General features: G+C 45.5%; 1 protein-coding gene across 7 annotated transcripts in view; it reads left to right on the top strand.

Moving 5' to 3' along the window:
- Rimbp2 (RIMS binding protein 2) overlaps nucleotides 1-14,646 on the top strand; it is a 79,623-nt gene extending 64,977 nt beyond the window's left edge. For 2 of the 7 annotated variants that reach the window (XM_051205080.1, XM_051205084.1), the window contains 4 exons: nucleotides 1,181-1,284; nucleotides 2,655-2,726; nucleotides 11,024-11,158; nucleotides 13,234-14,646. In XM_051205080.1, the coding sequence (XP_051061037.1) occupies nucleotides 1,181-1,284; nucleotides 2,655-2,726; nucleotides 11,024-11,158; nucleotides 13,234-13,422 (500 nt within the window). In that variant the 3' untranslated portion in view covers nucleotides 13,423-14,646. Of the gene's footprint in view, nucleotides 1-1,180; nucleotides 1,285-2,654; nucleotides 2,727-11,023; nucleotides 11,159-11,631; nucleotides 12,188-12,950; nucleotides 13,179-13,233 lie in introns of those variants that run through there. The other 5 variants (XM_051205086.1, XM_051205082.1, XM_051205085.1 and 2 more) reach the window with 3 other exon arrangements.
- The last annotated feature ends 695 nt before the right edge of the window (nucleotides 14,647-15,341 follow it).

The raw sequence follows: 15,341 nt of genomic DNA, 5'->3' as shown, positions 1-15,341 counted from the left end.
TCTGCAGTCCAGCACTGAGGAACACTCACTATGGTGGGACCTGAGACAGACCATACTAGACTGCTGCTTACTGGCTTGCTCAGCCTGCTTTCTTTATAACCTAGTACCCATGGGGTTCATTGCCCACAGAAGGCTGTTCCCCACCCTTACGTTAATCGTCAATCAAAACAGATGCCCCCACAGACTTGCTCACAGGCCAGTCTGATAGAGGCAAATCCTCAGTTGAGGTTCCCTCCACCCAGTGTACAGCTACATCAATAAGAGGCCATAGGCCTCTCTGAATGACAGTAAAACTGGCCAGTGGCCCTTCTTCGTGGGACCAACCTTACTTTTATTATTTATTTATTTATTTTCCTTCCCTTTATTCAAGGGGCTTTGAATCTGTAATTAGCTCAAGTCTGGAAACTGGTTAATGGGCCTTGGTTTTCTCTTAGTATGATCCAATATAGCCTTCTTTTCCTTTGGTTTTTAGTTTTTCTGCCTATACAAATTGGCTTATCTATTTTGTCCCAATAAACATGACTAATTAGCCTGTCCCCAAAGTCAGGCTATTGTAGGCACTGTTTTGCCGATGCTGTCCATTAGGATAACTGTGTTCACCTTGCCTTTGGTTAGTGGATGCTGACACCTGGCCAAGTTACTCTGGGTGACTTAAAGACACCACCCCAAGCATATGTGATGACTCACCAAAACTGCACCCGTGGAGCTCACTTGCAATTATTCACGGCTTTAGAGGCTTGGGGAGGGGCCTTATAAGTCTTGTAAACTTCAGAATGTTCTGAGCCTTGTAAGTTTCCTTAGCTTTGTGAGTCTTCAGAGCCTCCATTTCCCTCCAGGAAGGAAGGTTTCAATTCAAGGGACAGCTGTGGCTTTTACCCAGAGCAATGGTCAGAACCCCGTGGTGCCTACTAGGCTTTCCTAAGTCATAGCCACCTGGTACCTCAGACCTCTTGAACTCATTTTGGTAGGAGGTCCCCTTCTTCATGGAGCCCCGACGGTATGGTGGACATAAGAAGAATGCCACTGTGAGGGTGAAAAATCTAGAAAAAATACTAAGTACTGGACGCTGAGACAGTTCTCCCAGGCTAGGGACATTAGCAGTTTACACACACTCTTTGGGCACTGAGTGGAGTCACCACTGATTTGGGCATCTTCACAGCTAGATCTTATGGTTTTGCAGAGAGAAGTAGAAGAAGTGGCCGGGGCCACTCTGTGCCTACACGAAGAATGGTGGCTCTCTACGACTATGACCCGAGGGAAAGCTCCCCTAACGTGGATGTTGAGGTACCAGCCTGGAGTTCTTTCATGGAACTACTACCAATGCCTTCCTGGCTGAGCTTGCCGTGGGCACCATCCTTAGGCCATGTATGTGCCTTTAGGTCTCACTCTTGTTTGAGCATTGTAGAAAGGGAGACTCAGTGACAAGCCACTCCAGAGGAGATGGCAGTCACATTGTCTGGCTCCCAGCCAGCCCCAGAACTCAAGTCCACGTTTTCAGTTATATCCATAGTCCAAGGATGCCAGTGGAAACTCCAGAAATCAATGATAACTGAGCAAATGGCCATTCTTAGCCATGCCCACAAACTGCCCCACCCCATTCTACCTAGCTGGGAGTCACCTGGCCCAGCATAGTGCTGAGAACACAGATATGTTTGGCCTATCCAGAGTATGGTACACTTGCTCCATTGTGTTTTAAGTTCTTACTCATCTCTTGGGGTGTCTAGTTTATAATCTGGGTCATGCAGATATATGCCAAAAATACACTTAGTCTATGTGCAACATGGCGGTCATTGGGTGTGACTCTCATGTGTTTGATGTCAAGTGATAGATGTAGTGGCAAATCCTTGACCTTGTGGCCCGGGTCTCCCAGCATAACTATTGGAAGAGTGGCCCATGACCCACACTTATTGGGCATGGCAATATGGAGTCCTTTTAGCAAGAAGCTGATGACAATCCCTCACATGCATACAGAAGATGAGAGGGGGCTGGTGTTCTCAGTGCCTGGGATAGCCCACACCCTGTGGCACACAGGCAGAACGTGATCAGAAATAAGGCTGAGGTCCTCGCCTCCAGCATTGCCGCCCCCAAATCAGATTGATCTGGATTCCTGTCCACAGCTTTGCTTATCAGCCACTGGCTGGGGGACCTTATCACTTCACTCTTATTGGAGACACAGCTACATCTGCAGTTATCCCCAGCTATCTTTGTTTCTCCCTTCTGCTGGGCTCTATGGTCTGAAGAAGGGTCTAAGGACAGTTTGACTCCTAGGCACAGGGGCTTGTGTTCACCACTCTCTGCTCTCCCCAGGCTGGGACCTGACACTTGACAGATGGGTGTTGAAGTGACTGTGGGGTTGGGCTATTTCCTTGGTGCTGAGAGGGTGTTTACCAATGGTCCTCACTCTCCAGGAATGTTCCCCAATCTTCTAGGTGTGTGGAGTTGCGACATGGCTATATTTCCTGTGCATTACCAGAAGGAGGCAGTGGCCTTTCATCTACCGTTTCTCTTGGGCTTACTTAGAACAGACCGCCCCCCACCCCAGTCCCTCAGCTTTGCACCCTATGTCTTGACTTAGTTGAAAGACAGGTTAATTCCCAAAGAGTGGGAAGAATCCAGGCTGCAGCATTTTCTTAGCTCTGTCGTCTGTTTTGCAGGCTGAACTTCCGTTCTGCACAGGAGACATTATTACTGTTTTTGGTGAAATTGATGAAGATGGATTTTATTACGTAAGTGTTTGGAACTTCAAGAAATGCTGTTCGTCTTGTGGGTCCCATCACCTGCTTTGCTGCTTCTTACATGAACACATGCACTGTGGTCTGCATATGTCATGTTCTGAAGCACTTGCCTGGCTTGCTGCCTCTCTGAGCTGAGTTCTCTTTTGTATATGGTATAGAAATCTGGGGGCCAAAGTGACACAGGCCTGCAATCCTGGTACTTAGGAGGATGAGGCAGGAGGATTTAAGTTCAAGGCAAGGCTGGACTATATAGTTAGATACCATTTGAAAAACAGAAGAGGCGTAAGGAGGAGGGGACAGAGAGAAAAGGAGGAAGGAGAGGGAGGAAAGGAGGGAGGGGGAAAAAGGAGAGGAGGAGGAGGAAGGGAAGGAAGCTAGCATTGTGGTCTCTTGATGTTCCCTACTAATTACAGTATTTTCTGTGTCTACAAACCATAGACAAAGCAAACACAAAATTGCCGCCGTCCAAACATTTACAAAACAATTTGATCTTCTAGGTTATTTATGGCCTGGGAGGTGGGGTTTCTTTCATGGAGAATAGGATGTAGAAACAAAACAGGCATGTGGAGCAGCCCCAGCTTCACCCACCTCCCCACACGTCCCCTCACCCATAGCCAAACCCTCAGGTAGACCAGCCCTGGCTTCCCAGCACCCCCTTCACCCACAGCCAGACACCAGAGTCACTCTTCCGGCTCACTTCCTGTGCCAGCCATGGTGCTTGCTTCGTGTTCTACAGCTATCTAATGAATAGGGGAGGCCATATGCAGGGTGGACGGAACTTCTTGCTTCTGCAACTGGGTGTCCTCTTCATGCCCCCCCACCTGTGGCCACTCCCCATTGCACCTCTGTGGCCTCCTGAACATACTTGGAAGTCTTGCTTTTCCATGCAGTGGTGGGTGGCCCTGAGGTCCCCCTCCACAGCCTCAGGCGTGCAAGGCTTTAGAGCTCTGATCCTGTCAGTCACCAAGATTTCACAGCAGGTTTGGGTGGGATAGCACACTGCTCTGCAGATTTTGGTGAACTTTCCACGCCCCCATGTGGATTTTTGTGGGATGGTCACACCTTCTTGCACAGAGTAGCAATGTCTTTCTGTGGGTCAGCGTCTACTCATTAGCTTTTCATTGTGGGAGCAGCCTTGTTCTATGGCTCTGTATGAGGTCACAGTTCATTGTCCTCGTGGACAGTGTGTAGAACTCATCACAGTGAGTTAGTTAATCTCACCTCCTTTCTGTGCTTATTCCTCACGTGCTAACTTGTGCCTATGTTTAGTTTGTTTTCTGAGTTAGAGCACTATAAAGATGATTTCTATAACCTGTCCTGTAGCTGGAGAGCTGGCTCAGAGGTTAATCATACTTGCTTTTCTTGCAGAGGACCCAAGTTTGGTTTCAAGCACCCTTGCCTAGTGGCTCACTACTGCCTATAACTCTAGCTCCCTCTGCTAGCTAATGTAGCATTCATTGTATACATGTTGCATATACTCACACAAATACATCCATATCATATATGTTAAATTCAGCTTGTATGGGGAATTGGCTTTGCTTTTTCAAACTGTATTTTTATAACTTATTTTATGATATATTCAGGGGAAAAATTTGGTAGTGAGCTTTGCCCCTTACAGCAAAACCTTATACCTCTGTTAGTGAAAGCATACGCCATATTTAGGTTAGGATCAGGGGAAGCCGTCATGTCTGTCTGACAGTGAACACACTTCCTGTCATCTAGCAAAAGGCTGAGAAAATTTTACTCCTTTAAAAAATGTGTCTTTAAGTCATCCTTAAGAATGTATGGATCTTAGTGTTATCCTCTACCCTTAAGCTAAATCCCCAGGCTTTAGTTTACTTTTGCATTTTGAAACACGGTCTCCCTATGCTTTTCAGGCTGGCCTCCTGAATGGTTCTGCCAGACTTGTGTCTCCAGGTCTGGCTGCAGATGACTGTGGCGGCACTGAATCCCACTTGGGGATGTGTGTATTCTCCATGAACTACTGTCTGGAGTGCACATCTGTTGTCATCAGCTGATTCTCTTGAGTGCTCCAAATGATGATTGTTAGTCTCTGAGGTTTATAGCTATCACCTTCACTTGCAATCTTACTGTCATAATAATGTTGAGTAACACTTCAATAGCAGATATGTCTGCACAGGGTAGATGTCCGTCTTCCTGATACAGAGTCCTGATTTAGTTTACTAAATTCTTATCATTAACCTATTGACTATGGAATATACATGTACATATAGAGATATATGTGTAGTCATATCTACATGCATGTATGCTGAATGGGCTTGTTTTCCTGATTGCTTAGTACACTCATCACTACTGCATGGGAAGGCTACTAATTTTCGTATTTCAATTTGCATTCTGCCACTCTTCTGGTAGTACTTATCAACTGTAGGGAGTTTCTTGTTGGAGTCCTGAGGTCTCTCACATATAGGATCATGACATCTGCCACAGAGACACTCTGACCTCTTCCTCTCCAAAACCTTTGTTTCTCTTGTCTCACTGCTCTAGCTAAGACTTTCAATACCATATGGGATGGAGAAACAGACCCCCTAGCCTTGTTCCTGGTTTTAGTAAAAAGACTTCCAAGTTTTTCCCATTTAATATAATGCTGGCTGTAGGTTATGTACAGGTTTTTATTTCAAATGTCTCCTGAACTTAACATGTAGGGTGTTATACCTTGTCAAAAGCTTTTTCTGCATCTATTGAGATGTCATTTCTCTCCTTGACAATTTCTACTTATTAATTTACATATCCCCACATCTCTGGAACAAACCCAACTTGGTCCTGGTCAATGATCTTTATTATTAACTGATTAACTATGGAATACATATGTGCATGTATGTATACATGTGTATATATATATATACATGCATATATATACTAAATGGGTTGTTTTCTGATTCCCGTCTTCATACACTCCTCATTAGCATATAAGAAGGCTCTTGAATTTGGCTTGCAAATATTTTGTCAAGAATTTTAGCATTTGTAATCATCAGAGAAATTGTGCTGCAATTTTCCTTTGCATTGCATATTTTCCTGCTTTTGGTTTCTCTGTCATACTAGTTTCGTTAAAAGACCTTGGCAATGATCCTTTTCTATTTTAAGGAATAGTTTGAGAAACGTAGGTCTTACTCTTTAAAAGTCTGGTAAGATTCACCAGCGAATCAACCTGTGCCTGAACTTGTTTTATGTTGGGAGATTTTAGTCACTGCTTCAGTCTCACTGACTGTTACAGATCTAATTAAATTGTTTATCTAATCCTGGTTTATTTTTATGGGTCATAATGTGTCTAGAAGTTCATTTCTTTTAGATTTTCCAGTTTATTGGAATATATGGTTTTTAAGGTAATAATGATTTTCTGAAGCTCATTGGTATCTGTCATAATGGCTCCCTTATCATCTCTAATTTGGATCTTTGCTTGCTTTCTAGTTGGCTTACGGTTTGTGAATCTTGCTCTGCTCTGTCTTCAAAAAATCAACTCTCTGGCCATTGATTCTTTGTATCTTTTTCCATTTCATTAATTGCTGCCCTGATCTACTTACTTCCTTCCATTTGCTGATTTGGCATGCTCCTTTTCTGGAGGTTTCAGGTATCTTGTTAAGGTATTTACTGAAGATCTGATTTCTTGATGTAGGCCTAAATGTAGCTATAAATTGTCTTGCTAGGACTTCCTTCGTTTTATCCCAGAGCTGCTGGCATGTTATGTTTTCATTTTAATTTGATTTTAGGGATGCTTTTATTTTCATTTTGATTCTTCGCACTCAACTGTATGTTGTTTAATCTTTGTGAGTTTGTGTATGCTCCAGGGTTTATCTTGCTCTTGATGTGTATAGTCTTATTCCACTGTGATCAGAAAGGATACAAGGACTTGCTTCAATTTTCCTGTATTTGGTGAGACATGCGTTGTGTAATATGTGATGTTTTAAACAAAGTTTCATGGGTTTCTGAGAATAATATGCATTTGACAATGGTTGGATGAAATGTTCTATAGGTGTCCGTTTGATCCATGGTGTCATTTAATTCAGATGTTTTTCTGTCAGAATGACCTGTCAGCCATGGTTACTGTGCTGGAGTTATTCAGTGACATCTTAACAGCACTTGCTTATGAACTTGGATGCTCCTGTGTTCAGGAATGTATAAATGGTGATGTCCCCTTGAAGGATTGCTTCCTTAATATGAAGCCACCTTCACTCTTACTAGTTTAGTTTCATATCTATTTTGTCAAATGTTAGAGCAGCAACAGCTGTATTGGTTTTTTCTGTTGTTGTTGTGTTTTTTTCTAGTTTCCATTTGCTTGGACCATGCTTTCCATCCTTCTGTCCTAAGGCATTGTTGACCTTTTTTGGTGAGTTGCTTTTTTTTTTTCTTTTTTTGAGGCAACACATAGATGCTTCATGTGTTGTTTCAATCAAATTTACCAGTCTGCCTCTTTTGATTGAATTCTCATGGTCTCAATTCCCCTAGAGTTATTATTGATCAGTGGGTATTTATTCCTGGCATTTTGTTGAGTTTTGCAGTGCTTGGTCTTTCTTTCCTTAGTTGGTTGGTTCTTCAAAGTCTCATGGTGGATTTGTTTCTCTCTTCAGTCTTAAGATCCCTTCAAATATTATCTGTAGGGCTGGCTTAGTGGTCACAAATTCCTTCAGTCTTTACTGGGGAAAGTTTCAACTCTAATCTTGACAAATCCACCTGCTGTGCATAGGAGTCTGGGTTGGCCAAGTTGCCTTTCAGAACCTGAAATGCATTTCCAGACCATTCCGATTCTAAGGCGTCAGTTGCCACAGCTGCAGTTACTCTGATGGGCCTGTGTTCTTTGTGACTTGGTGTTTCTCTTGAACATCCCTTTTCTGTTCTGTACATTTAGTGTTTTGAGTAAAACATGATTAAGGGAGGGTCTCTGGTCTGTCTTGTGGCCTGATGGGCCTCTCTTCCCTAACTCTGGAGAACTGTCAGTTTTGAAAATGTTTTCTGTACCTTTAGAACAAGATTTTCTTCTTCATGTGCCTGTCATCCAAAGATTTGGTCTCCTTGGAGTATTGCTTGTGGCTTAGAATTCTTACTTAGCATAGATTGTGTAGCTCAGTATTTTGTCATTGTCCTTGTTGGATTGTTCCATTTCTTCTACCTTGCCTTCAAGCTCAGATATTGAGGTGTTTTTGCTTTTTTGTTTTGTTTTTTTCTCCTTATTTCTGGTACTTTAGGCAAGATTTTCTTTAGCATTTCTCTTTGTTAAATCTTTTTATACTGTCTATCGCCTTCCTTAATTTCTCTAGATGTTTGGATTTTGAACATCCCTGTGATATATTGAGTTCTGTGCCTGGGATTTCATTTAACTCATTCTCACTAGCTACCACTGCAGCAGAATTAGTCATTTTTGGAGGGCTTCTGTGTCTCAATTTTTCATGTTTCTTGTGTCACCATGGTGGGACTTATGTATCTTATTTTTGTTGCTTGGTTCTTTCAAATTTGCTATTTCCTTTCAGTTGCTGTATTTTTAACTTTGCAAGATTGGTACAGTTGATTGTATAGTTCATAAAATAACTCTTCAGTCCAGGAGCTCTGAGTGCTTGGGTAGGCTCTGCATTATTCCCTGGGTGGCATGTTAACCAGAAAAAGCACCATGGCTGTTGTCACTATCCAGTTAACAGGAGCCCTTGGGATGTAAACAACTGTCAGAAGATAACCAAGGACAGTATGAAGTGTACATAGGCTCATTTAATGAGATTGGGAGTGGAAGGGCCATATGGTAATAAGGAAAATAAGTATTAAGTTGACTTAGAAAAAAATGAAATGGATAAAGTGGCAAGAGGGAGGAGCTAGCATATTGTTAGGGTTCACAGAAGTAAAAATGGGAGATGTAGGAAGGGGAGTGTGTGAGGTATGGCTGAGGAATATAGTAAAAATAGTGGTATAAAATAGACATCTTCAAATATGAGCAGTATACAAACAAAAGCAAAGCCATGTATGTGTATATGCAAGGTTGACATTATGTAACAGAAAATAACAGAACATTTACAGTTTGACTTGATGGCATAGTTATGCTGAGTTGAAAGGGGTAAGTAAGTTCTCAGATCCCTCTGGCTGTAGAAGTCTTCTGTTGCTGTGTGCAGGAGGGAGCCAGTCATCTCTGCTGGTTGAGGAATGGGAATTTGTAAGTCCTTTCGTGGTAGTTCTCTTGGACCCTTGGGCCCACTCAGGCCTCTTCTGTCCCTGCAGGTGCGGTGTATTCAGGGAGCAGCTTTTCCCTTGCACTTTGTGCTGCTATCTCCAGGGCAACTTGATTGGCAGGCAGGCAGGCTGCTGTAAAGAGAGCTTCCAGCTGAGCTCTGCTTCCAGCAGGGATCTCCCTGGCTTAACAAGTTCCTTGTCTCTTCCTGGAGCGTGCAGTGAGCACTAGCTCTTTTCTTTTGTCAGGTTTTAAGGGTAAGACTTCCAGCCTAGCAGCTTACTCAGAAATCCCTGAAGAATCACTATCATTTTTACAGCACCCACTTCATTTCAGCACACCACCATTGTGTAGTGTCAGAATGGGGACTTCCCTCTTAAGCTTGACTATGCTGTGGCATGCCTATGTTGGTTGCATTTGGCTTTTGGCTGGTGCATACAGTGTAGGCACAAACAGTGCATGTGGCTCCGAGAGCCCTCTCCAGGTTTTGAGGTGCTCACCCTGAGGTGGAGTTGTGCTCCACAGAGCAGCATTGCTTCATTCCCACCAGTGGGATGCGTGGGTCTGGTTTCTCGACTTCACCAAAGTTTGTTTCCTGGTTTGGGGAGCTCCTGGGAAGTTCTTGACCATACCCTGATCTTGAGGGTGCATTGGCAGGGGTAGGGAGTGCAGTAGGTACCATGTGGAGGTCAGAGACAACTTGGTAGAGTTGGTTCTTGCCTTCCACCCAGTGGGTCCAGAGATTTAACTCTGGTTGTCATGATGGCAGGCACCTTACCTGCTGACCCATCCTATAGTTTAATCTGTGTTTGCCGTGTGACCAGTGGTGTGGTGATCTTCCCAAATGGTTTTGGGCCATTTCTCTTCATTTGAAGAAATGCCCATTTTCAGATGTCTTTTGTTTGGCTGTGGTTCTTTACATATTCCTGTTAATAACCTCTAGCAGGAAGACCAATATAAGTACATATCCCTCCCTTGGGTCTATCATTATGCACAACATTGTGCACTGTAATGCTTGCGAGTTCTTTGTTTGAGGTAGGCAATTTGGGTCCTGGACCATCAATGAAGAAACACAATCCCATGTTGACAGGACCAATCAGGTTTTTTCTTTTGGAGCCAGGACTATGCTGTTTTCCCCAGGCTAGCCTCAAGCAGTCCTCCTGCTGCAGCCTCCCAAGTAGCTGTGATCCCAGGCAATGAGGTGCCATGCCAGCCAAGTTTGAACTTGGTTTGAACACTTGCAGGCAGGCTAGTGTTGGGAGCCCTGGGAATGGAGTGGTGTGACTGCTGGGGAACTGCACCTTAACCTGGTATGTGTACAGGTGTGTGAACACAGTTGCAAGGGTTTCTACCATCCTGTAGCAGAGATCTTACAGGGTGGACACTCATCTTTGCCTTGTTGGTTCATCTTTTACAGTAATGGCACACTCATATATAAGAAGGCAAACCAAGGGTTGGTGACATGAGTTGGTCTGACCTTCTTTGCCCTTTTGGATCCTTGGCTCCCACATTCTCCAAGGATTGGCATTGGTCAGGGTCACTGCTGTCTAAGTTGCTGAGATTGGCCTTGAACTCCCTCAGTATCCCAAACTGGCTCAATGGAATGCACATACCAGGCATGCACTTCACCGCTGAGTCATTCTCCAGCCCTAGAGGATGTTGGGTTTAAGAACCAAGAAAGGCTCTAAGCAGAGCTGAATCTTTTAAGATCTACTCCTCAGTCCTGAAACAAGAGCTCTACTTGATGGGCCACAACAAGACCTGTAGAAGACTGAAGTTCCCACTTCCCAGGAGGGCTATGAGTTCAAGGCTGGCCTGGGCAACTTAATGAGACCCTGTTTCTTTGTGAGAAGAGGGCTGGGGGGGCATGGCTCAGCTCTGCAGTAGAGCTCTTGCCTGAGATGTGCAAGGCCCTGGATTCATATACCTTATGTGTGGCTGGGGTTCTTCTCATGTAGCAGACTCTGGGGAGAGTGCATATCCACCATTCTTTCAAGTCCTGCCACTTTTAGCCAGAATCAGATGGTCACATCTGTCCTCTTAGGCAGAGTAGTATCCTTATGAGAGAATAGGCTCTGGACAAAGAAGTGTCTCCCCTGACCCTTCCCTTACCCTTTGTTTCCAGGGAGAGCTGAATGGGCAGAAAGGCCTCGTGCCTTCCAACTTCCTGGAAGAAGTGCCTGATGATGTGGAGGTTCACCTTTCTGATGCTCCGTCTCACTACTCCCAAGACCCACCCATGCGCTCCAAGGCCAAAAGGGTAAGCCAGCCCCCTTAGCCTGCCTGCCTCCTCCTTCCCCTCTCTGTGGTCTGGCGCAATCTTTGCATTGCTGCTTTCATGACTTGGGCCCCACCAGAATCTGCCCTGACTTCCGAGACCCCCCTCCCACATCCTCCTTTGGGCATTGTGTCCACAAATGCTTAGCTCCAACTAGTAAGTTGGTGTCCCACAGAAGGACCCTTTGGTTTCAGTCAGTCTGCCTGACTCCAAGGCCTTCCCTGGCCTCCATAATAGGCACACAGTTCAGCTGACAGAGAGTGAGGTTTGGAGACCCCAACGCCGTTGGCCGCCCCTTAGGGTTCTAGATGGCAGGACTTCTGTAGGGTAGCACGCCTGCCTGAGACTGCATTCTCTTGAGTGTCTCATCTTTAAGTTTCGCCATCACTGCGAGTTCTTATCTGTTGTATTTTACGTATATGTTTTTATCTCTTCGCTCATCTGCTTGGACATAGAAGAAGAGTGTTCATTTCACACCCTAATCAGGCATGTAGCCTTCACGTAAGTGAGCAACCGAAGACACCTTAGAGAGATACCGGCTTAAGCTACCCTAAGCGGACAGCACGGTAGTCTTAAGACTTCAATGTGGGCTTAAAGAAAGAGAAAGAGAGAAAAGAAATATGTCTCAAAAAACCCATTGGACCTAAAATATTATAGGCTATCTCACCTGGTCTCAGTTGCCAGGCAACTGGATTCATAGTGAAACGAGTCATCTTGAACAATCATTTCTAAATATGTCCACTGAGAATATGGGAAAGGCTAACCTTGGGAACATATTTCTTAAAAGCTGTTTGTTTACACAGAGTGCGCCAGCGTGTACTCACAAGGAAAGCTGCCTATTGCATTGTAAGCCACCCTCGGTAAAAGCACAACCCGATCCATGTGTTTACTGTAAGCAAGTTTGACTTAGACTAATAGCCAAGACAACACTTTGATCCCAGATCAAGCCCCAAGGGGCAGCCTTGGCTCTGGGCATGCCAAAGCTGGCCAGAACATCCCGCTGCTGCACCTTGGCCTTGGGAGCAGGTCTTCCCTCTCCTCAAAGCACAACTGTTCAGAGCGCATGGGCGCAAGAGAGGCACTGGCACACCAATGCAATACTGTCTCCTGACTTGGCAGCTCCCATGATTGCACTAGCTGGCCCCATGGTATCTTCAGGTGTGCTTTGGGGTGCGCCCTAGGTGTTCTCCATTAGAGTCAGACCTTGATTTTAAATCCAAGCAAGCTTGGGGCCCCCTTGCCTTGTATGGTCTATATGCCCGCCAAGGGCCCAGCTCTCACTTGCCAAGTTTTGCTCTGGGGAGTTAAGAGGACCAGAGGCCTGGCGTTTAGTGGCCATGCTCAGGTGTGTGCCTAGCTGCAGAATCAAGTAAAATTTGTACTCTGTCCCTGAATCAAATTCCACCCCTCTGAAACATGGTTGGCTTTTTTTTTTCCCACCTAAAAGTCTCTCAAAGCCCACCATGTGCTGGGGAAAACACACTGCTCTGTCTGGAAACCATCAGAGTGTTCAAGAAGGGCCTTTGAGCTTCCTTAGATTGTGATTAAGGTTCATTTCAGATTTTGTTTTTCTTTCAAACAGTGTGCCATCCCCAAAGTTTCTGTAGGACTCTACCTGACCCAAGGGCTCACTCCACCATGGCAGGGTCTTATCTACCCACCTAGTTCACGATCCATCCAAATTTCCATTGAGAGCTTTTGCTTTACGATGATTGATGGGTACTCGGCCACCTTGCCTATCCATCTGATTGACAATAACTTCCCCTGCTTTTAGTCTGAACTTTCAGAGTAAATTATGACCTGGCTTTCTTTGCCAAAGCGATGGCCACCCCGTCTCCCAAGACAAAGACAGCGAAAGCCCATGGAGGCCAGTCTCTCTCTCTCGAGGGGCCTTGGGAGCGGGCGTGTGCTTCTCATGGCATACTTTAAAAATTGAAAGAAGAAACGAACCACCCACCCTTTCCCCTGGCTGGCGGGAGATGGGGCAGTACGCGTTACCGAGTGAATTGTTGTTGGCGCTGACACACTCAATAAAACTGTCGCAATGTACCTACTAGGTTCCTCCCGAGGGTTCAGGGACAGCAAGGAGAGCTCCATCCCCCACAGCCCATCTCCATTCGGGGTCACCTACGTCATCTATGGGTTCTGGTAGTCCTGGGAGAGGCAGGGAAATGTCCTCGAAAAAGAAAAAAGGGCTGCTCTCCAGAGGCAAGAAACTGCTGAAAAGGCTGGGTGCGGTGAAGTGACCTGTGAGCCTCTGAGCCTCCGGACAATTCCAAATCCATGTCACTTGCTTTAATTCCAAACTAGGGCTTTCATGACTCCCAAAACCCAACCTTGACCCACCCCCCCACCCACCCCCAAGCAGTAGAGAGATGCACTCTTACACTACCATACACATAATACCATTGGAGAGATCAGAGAGGGGCTGCCTTGTGGTCCCCTCCTCCACTCCCAAGATTCTATTCAAGGTCCGGGGTGGGAGGTGGGAGGGGCAGCTGGCTGAGCAGCAGGGGAGGGTGGGCTCTCTGCAGCGCCCCCTACCTGCAGTTCCAGCCTGTACACACTTGACATCAGCCCTTACAGGAGTTCTGACCTCCCCCACTTCTCAAGATGCTTGCCTCATTATGCATTACTGTCATTCCCACTCTGGTCTTGAAATTCCTAGTTTAATTCGCCTTGATGTTCTGCCTTATAAACTGCACAGTGGTTTGTACTGTCGAATAAAAACACCGTGTATACTTCGCATGTGTTGTGCATTCCTGGGCTTCATCCTCACTCATACAGTGGCCTCACATCACAGTGGCCCCCGGGCCCTACATTTTCAGATGCCTGCCTCGGGTCTTCCAAAGCCAGCCAGCACCACACAGGACATGTTTACTTATCCCACCACACAAAAGAGCAGAGGAGAGGGAGTGGCTGGCAGCATGCATGCCCTCTAGCCAGCCAGAGAGCTGATAAGCTTTGCGTTCAGTGTCCCATCCTGTGGCTTTTAGATTTCTGTTACTTTCATTGTTTGCTCAAATGCCTTGCCCCGATACACCACCAACAGCACACATAGCAAACCACCACACGCTTCATTAGCCAGACCAGGCTGAGCCTAAATTGAAATCTCTCAGACACAGCCTCACACTCACCTTTATCGTTAGCCTTGAACAGCAGACCTCCCGGGATGCTGGCAGGTGTGTGACGGTCACTACTTTGTACTTCCTGTCCGCTGTAAACTGTTTTTACTCTTTATACACACTTTTCAGACTGCCTTTCTTTTGTAATTTCTGGAAGGTTTCTAAATGAATGACAAAGCTTTCCCCATTGTGTCTTCAAAAATGATATTGTACATTGTAATATAATTGTATGTGGTAGATGGATTAAAAGGCTGTTCCTCGGTGTGTGAAGTGCTGTGTGGATGTGTGCATGTGTACAGTTAGGGTGACATATTTTCTAGAAATAAACTTTGTTATTTTGTACAATGCCATGTATTCTGAATTTTTATTTTAAATACTCTTGACTACGGCAGGGGAACAGAATTCCCTTCTGCTCCATGCACACGCAGAACTCCATGGGCTTGGATTTTCTGGGACTAGTTAAAAGTATGACTTGGAACCTTGTTCTAGGAGTCATTTATGTGACACTGTCGGTGGCGATCTTCATGGGAAAACAGCAGTAATTAGTCTGTGTGTTACTAGAGACAGGCGCACAGAGACCACAGGAATCTGCGGATTCAAGACAAACTGCTTAGCAGCAGCCCCCCTCCCCCCAATACCTTTTCTAGAGATATTAATAAAGAACTGCTCTGACTCAACACAGACAAATGCAGCCTCACTTACCACACAGCTCTGTAGGGGTCTCCCTTGCAGGCTCCAGTCTGTTGGCCACATTTTTCCTGGGATTTGGTGAGATGGAAAGGCATGGTAGAGAAAAGGCTGTTCTCCTCAGTGTGGCCAGAAAGCACAGGGAACCGGGGGACAGGCACTCCCCACACAGCCATGTTCCCATGGAAACACTTTCCTCAGCCAGGCCCGGGCGCCTATGAACTGACTCGAAACTGTCACCCTGCCTATCCAGTCACTTCTCAAGAGCCCCTCAGATGGCAGCCAAGCCCTGAACACATGAGATAGTTTTAGGTTCGATCCTCAACAAGAATTGTTCAGAGAAGGAGAGAAAA

The sequence above is a fragment of the Phodopus roborovskii genome, unplaced genomic scaffold (genome assembly GCF_943737965.1).
Source record: "Phodopus roborovskii unplaced genomic scaffold, PHOROB, whole genome shotgun sequence".
Classification (NCBI taxonomy): Eukaryota; Metazoa; Chordata; class Mammalia; order Rodentia; family Cricetidae; genus Phodopus; species Phodopus roborovskii.
Note: the sequence above shows the minus strand (reverse complement) of the source record. Positions and strands in the feature narration are given on the sequence as shown.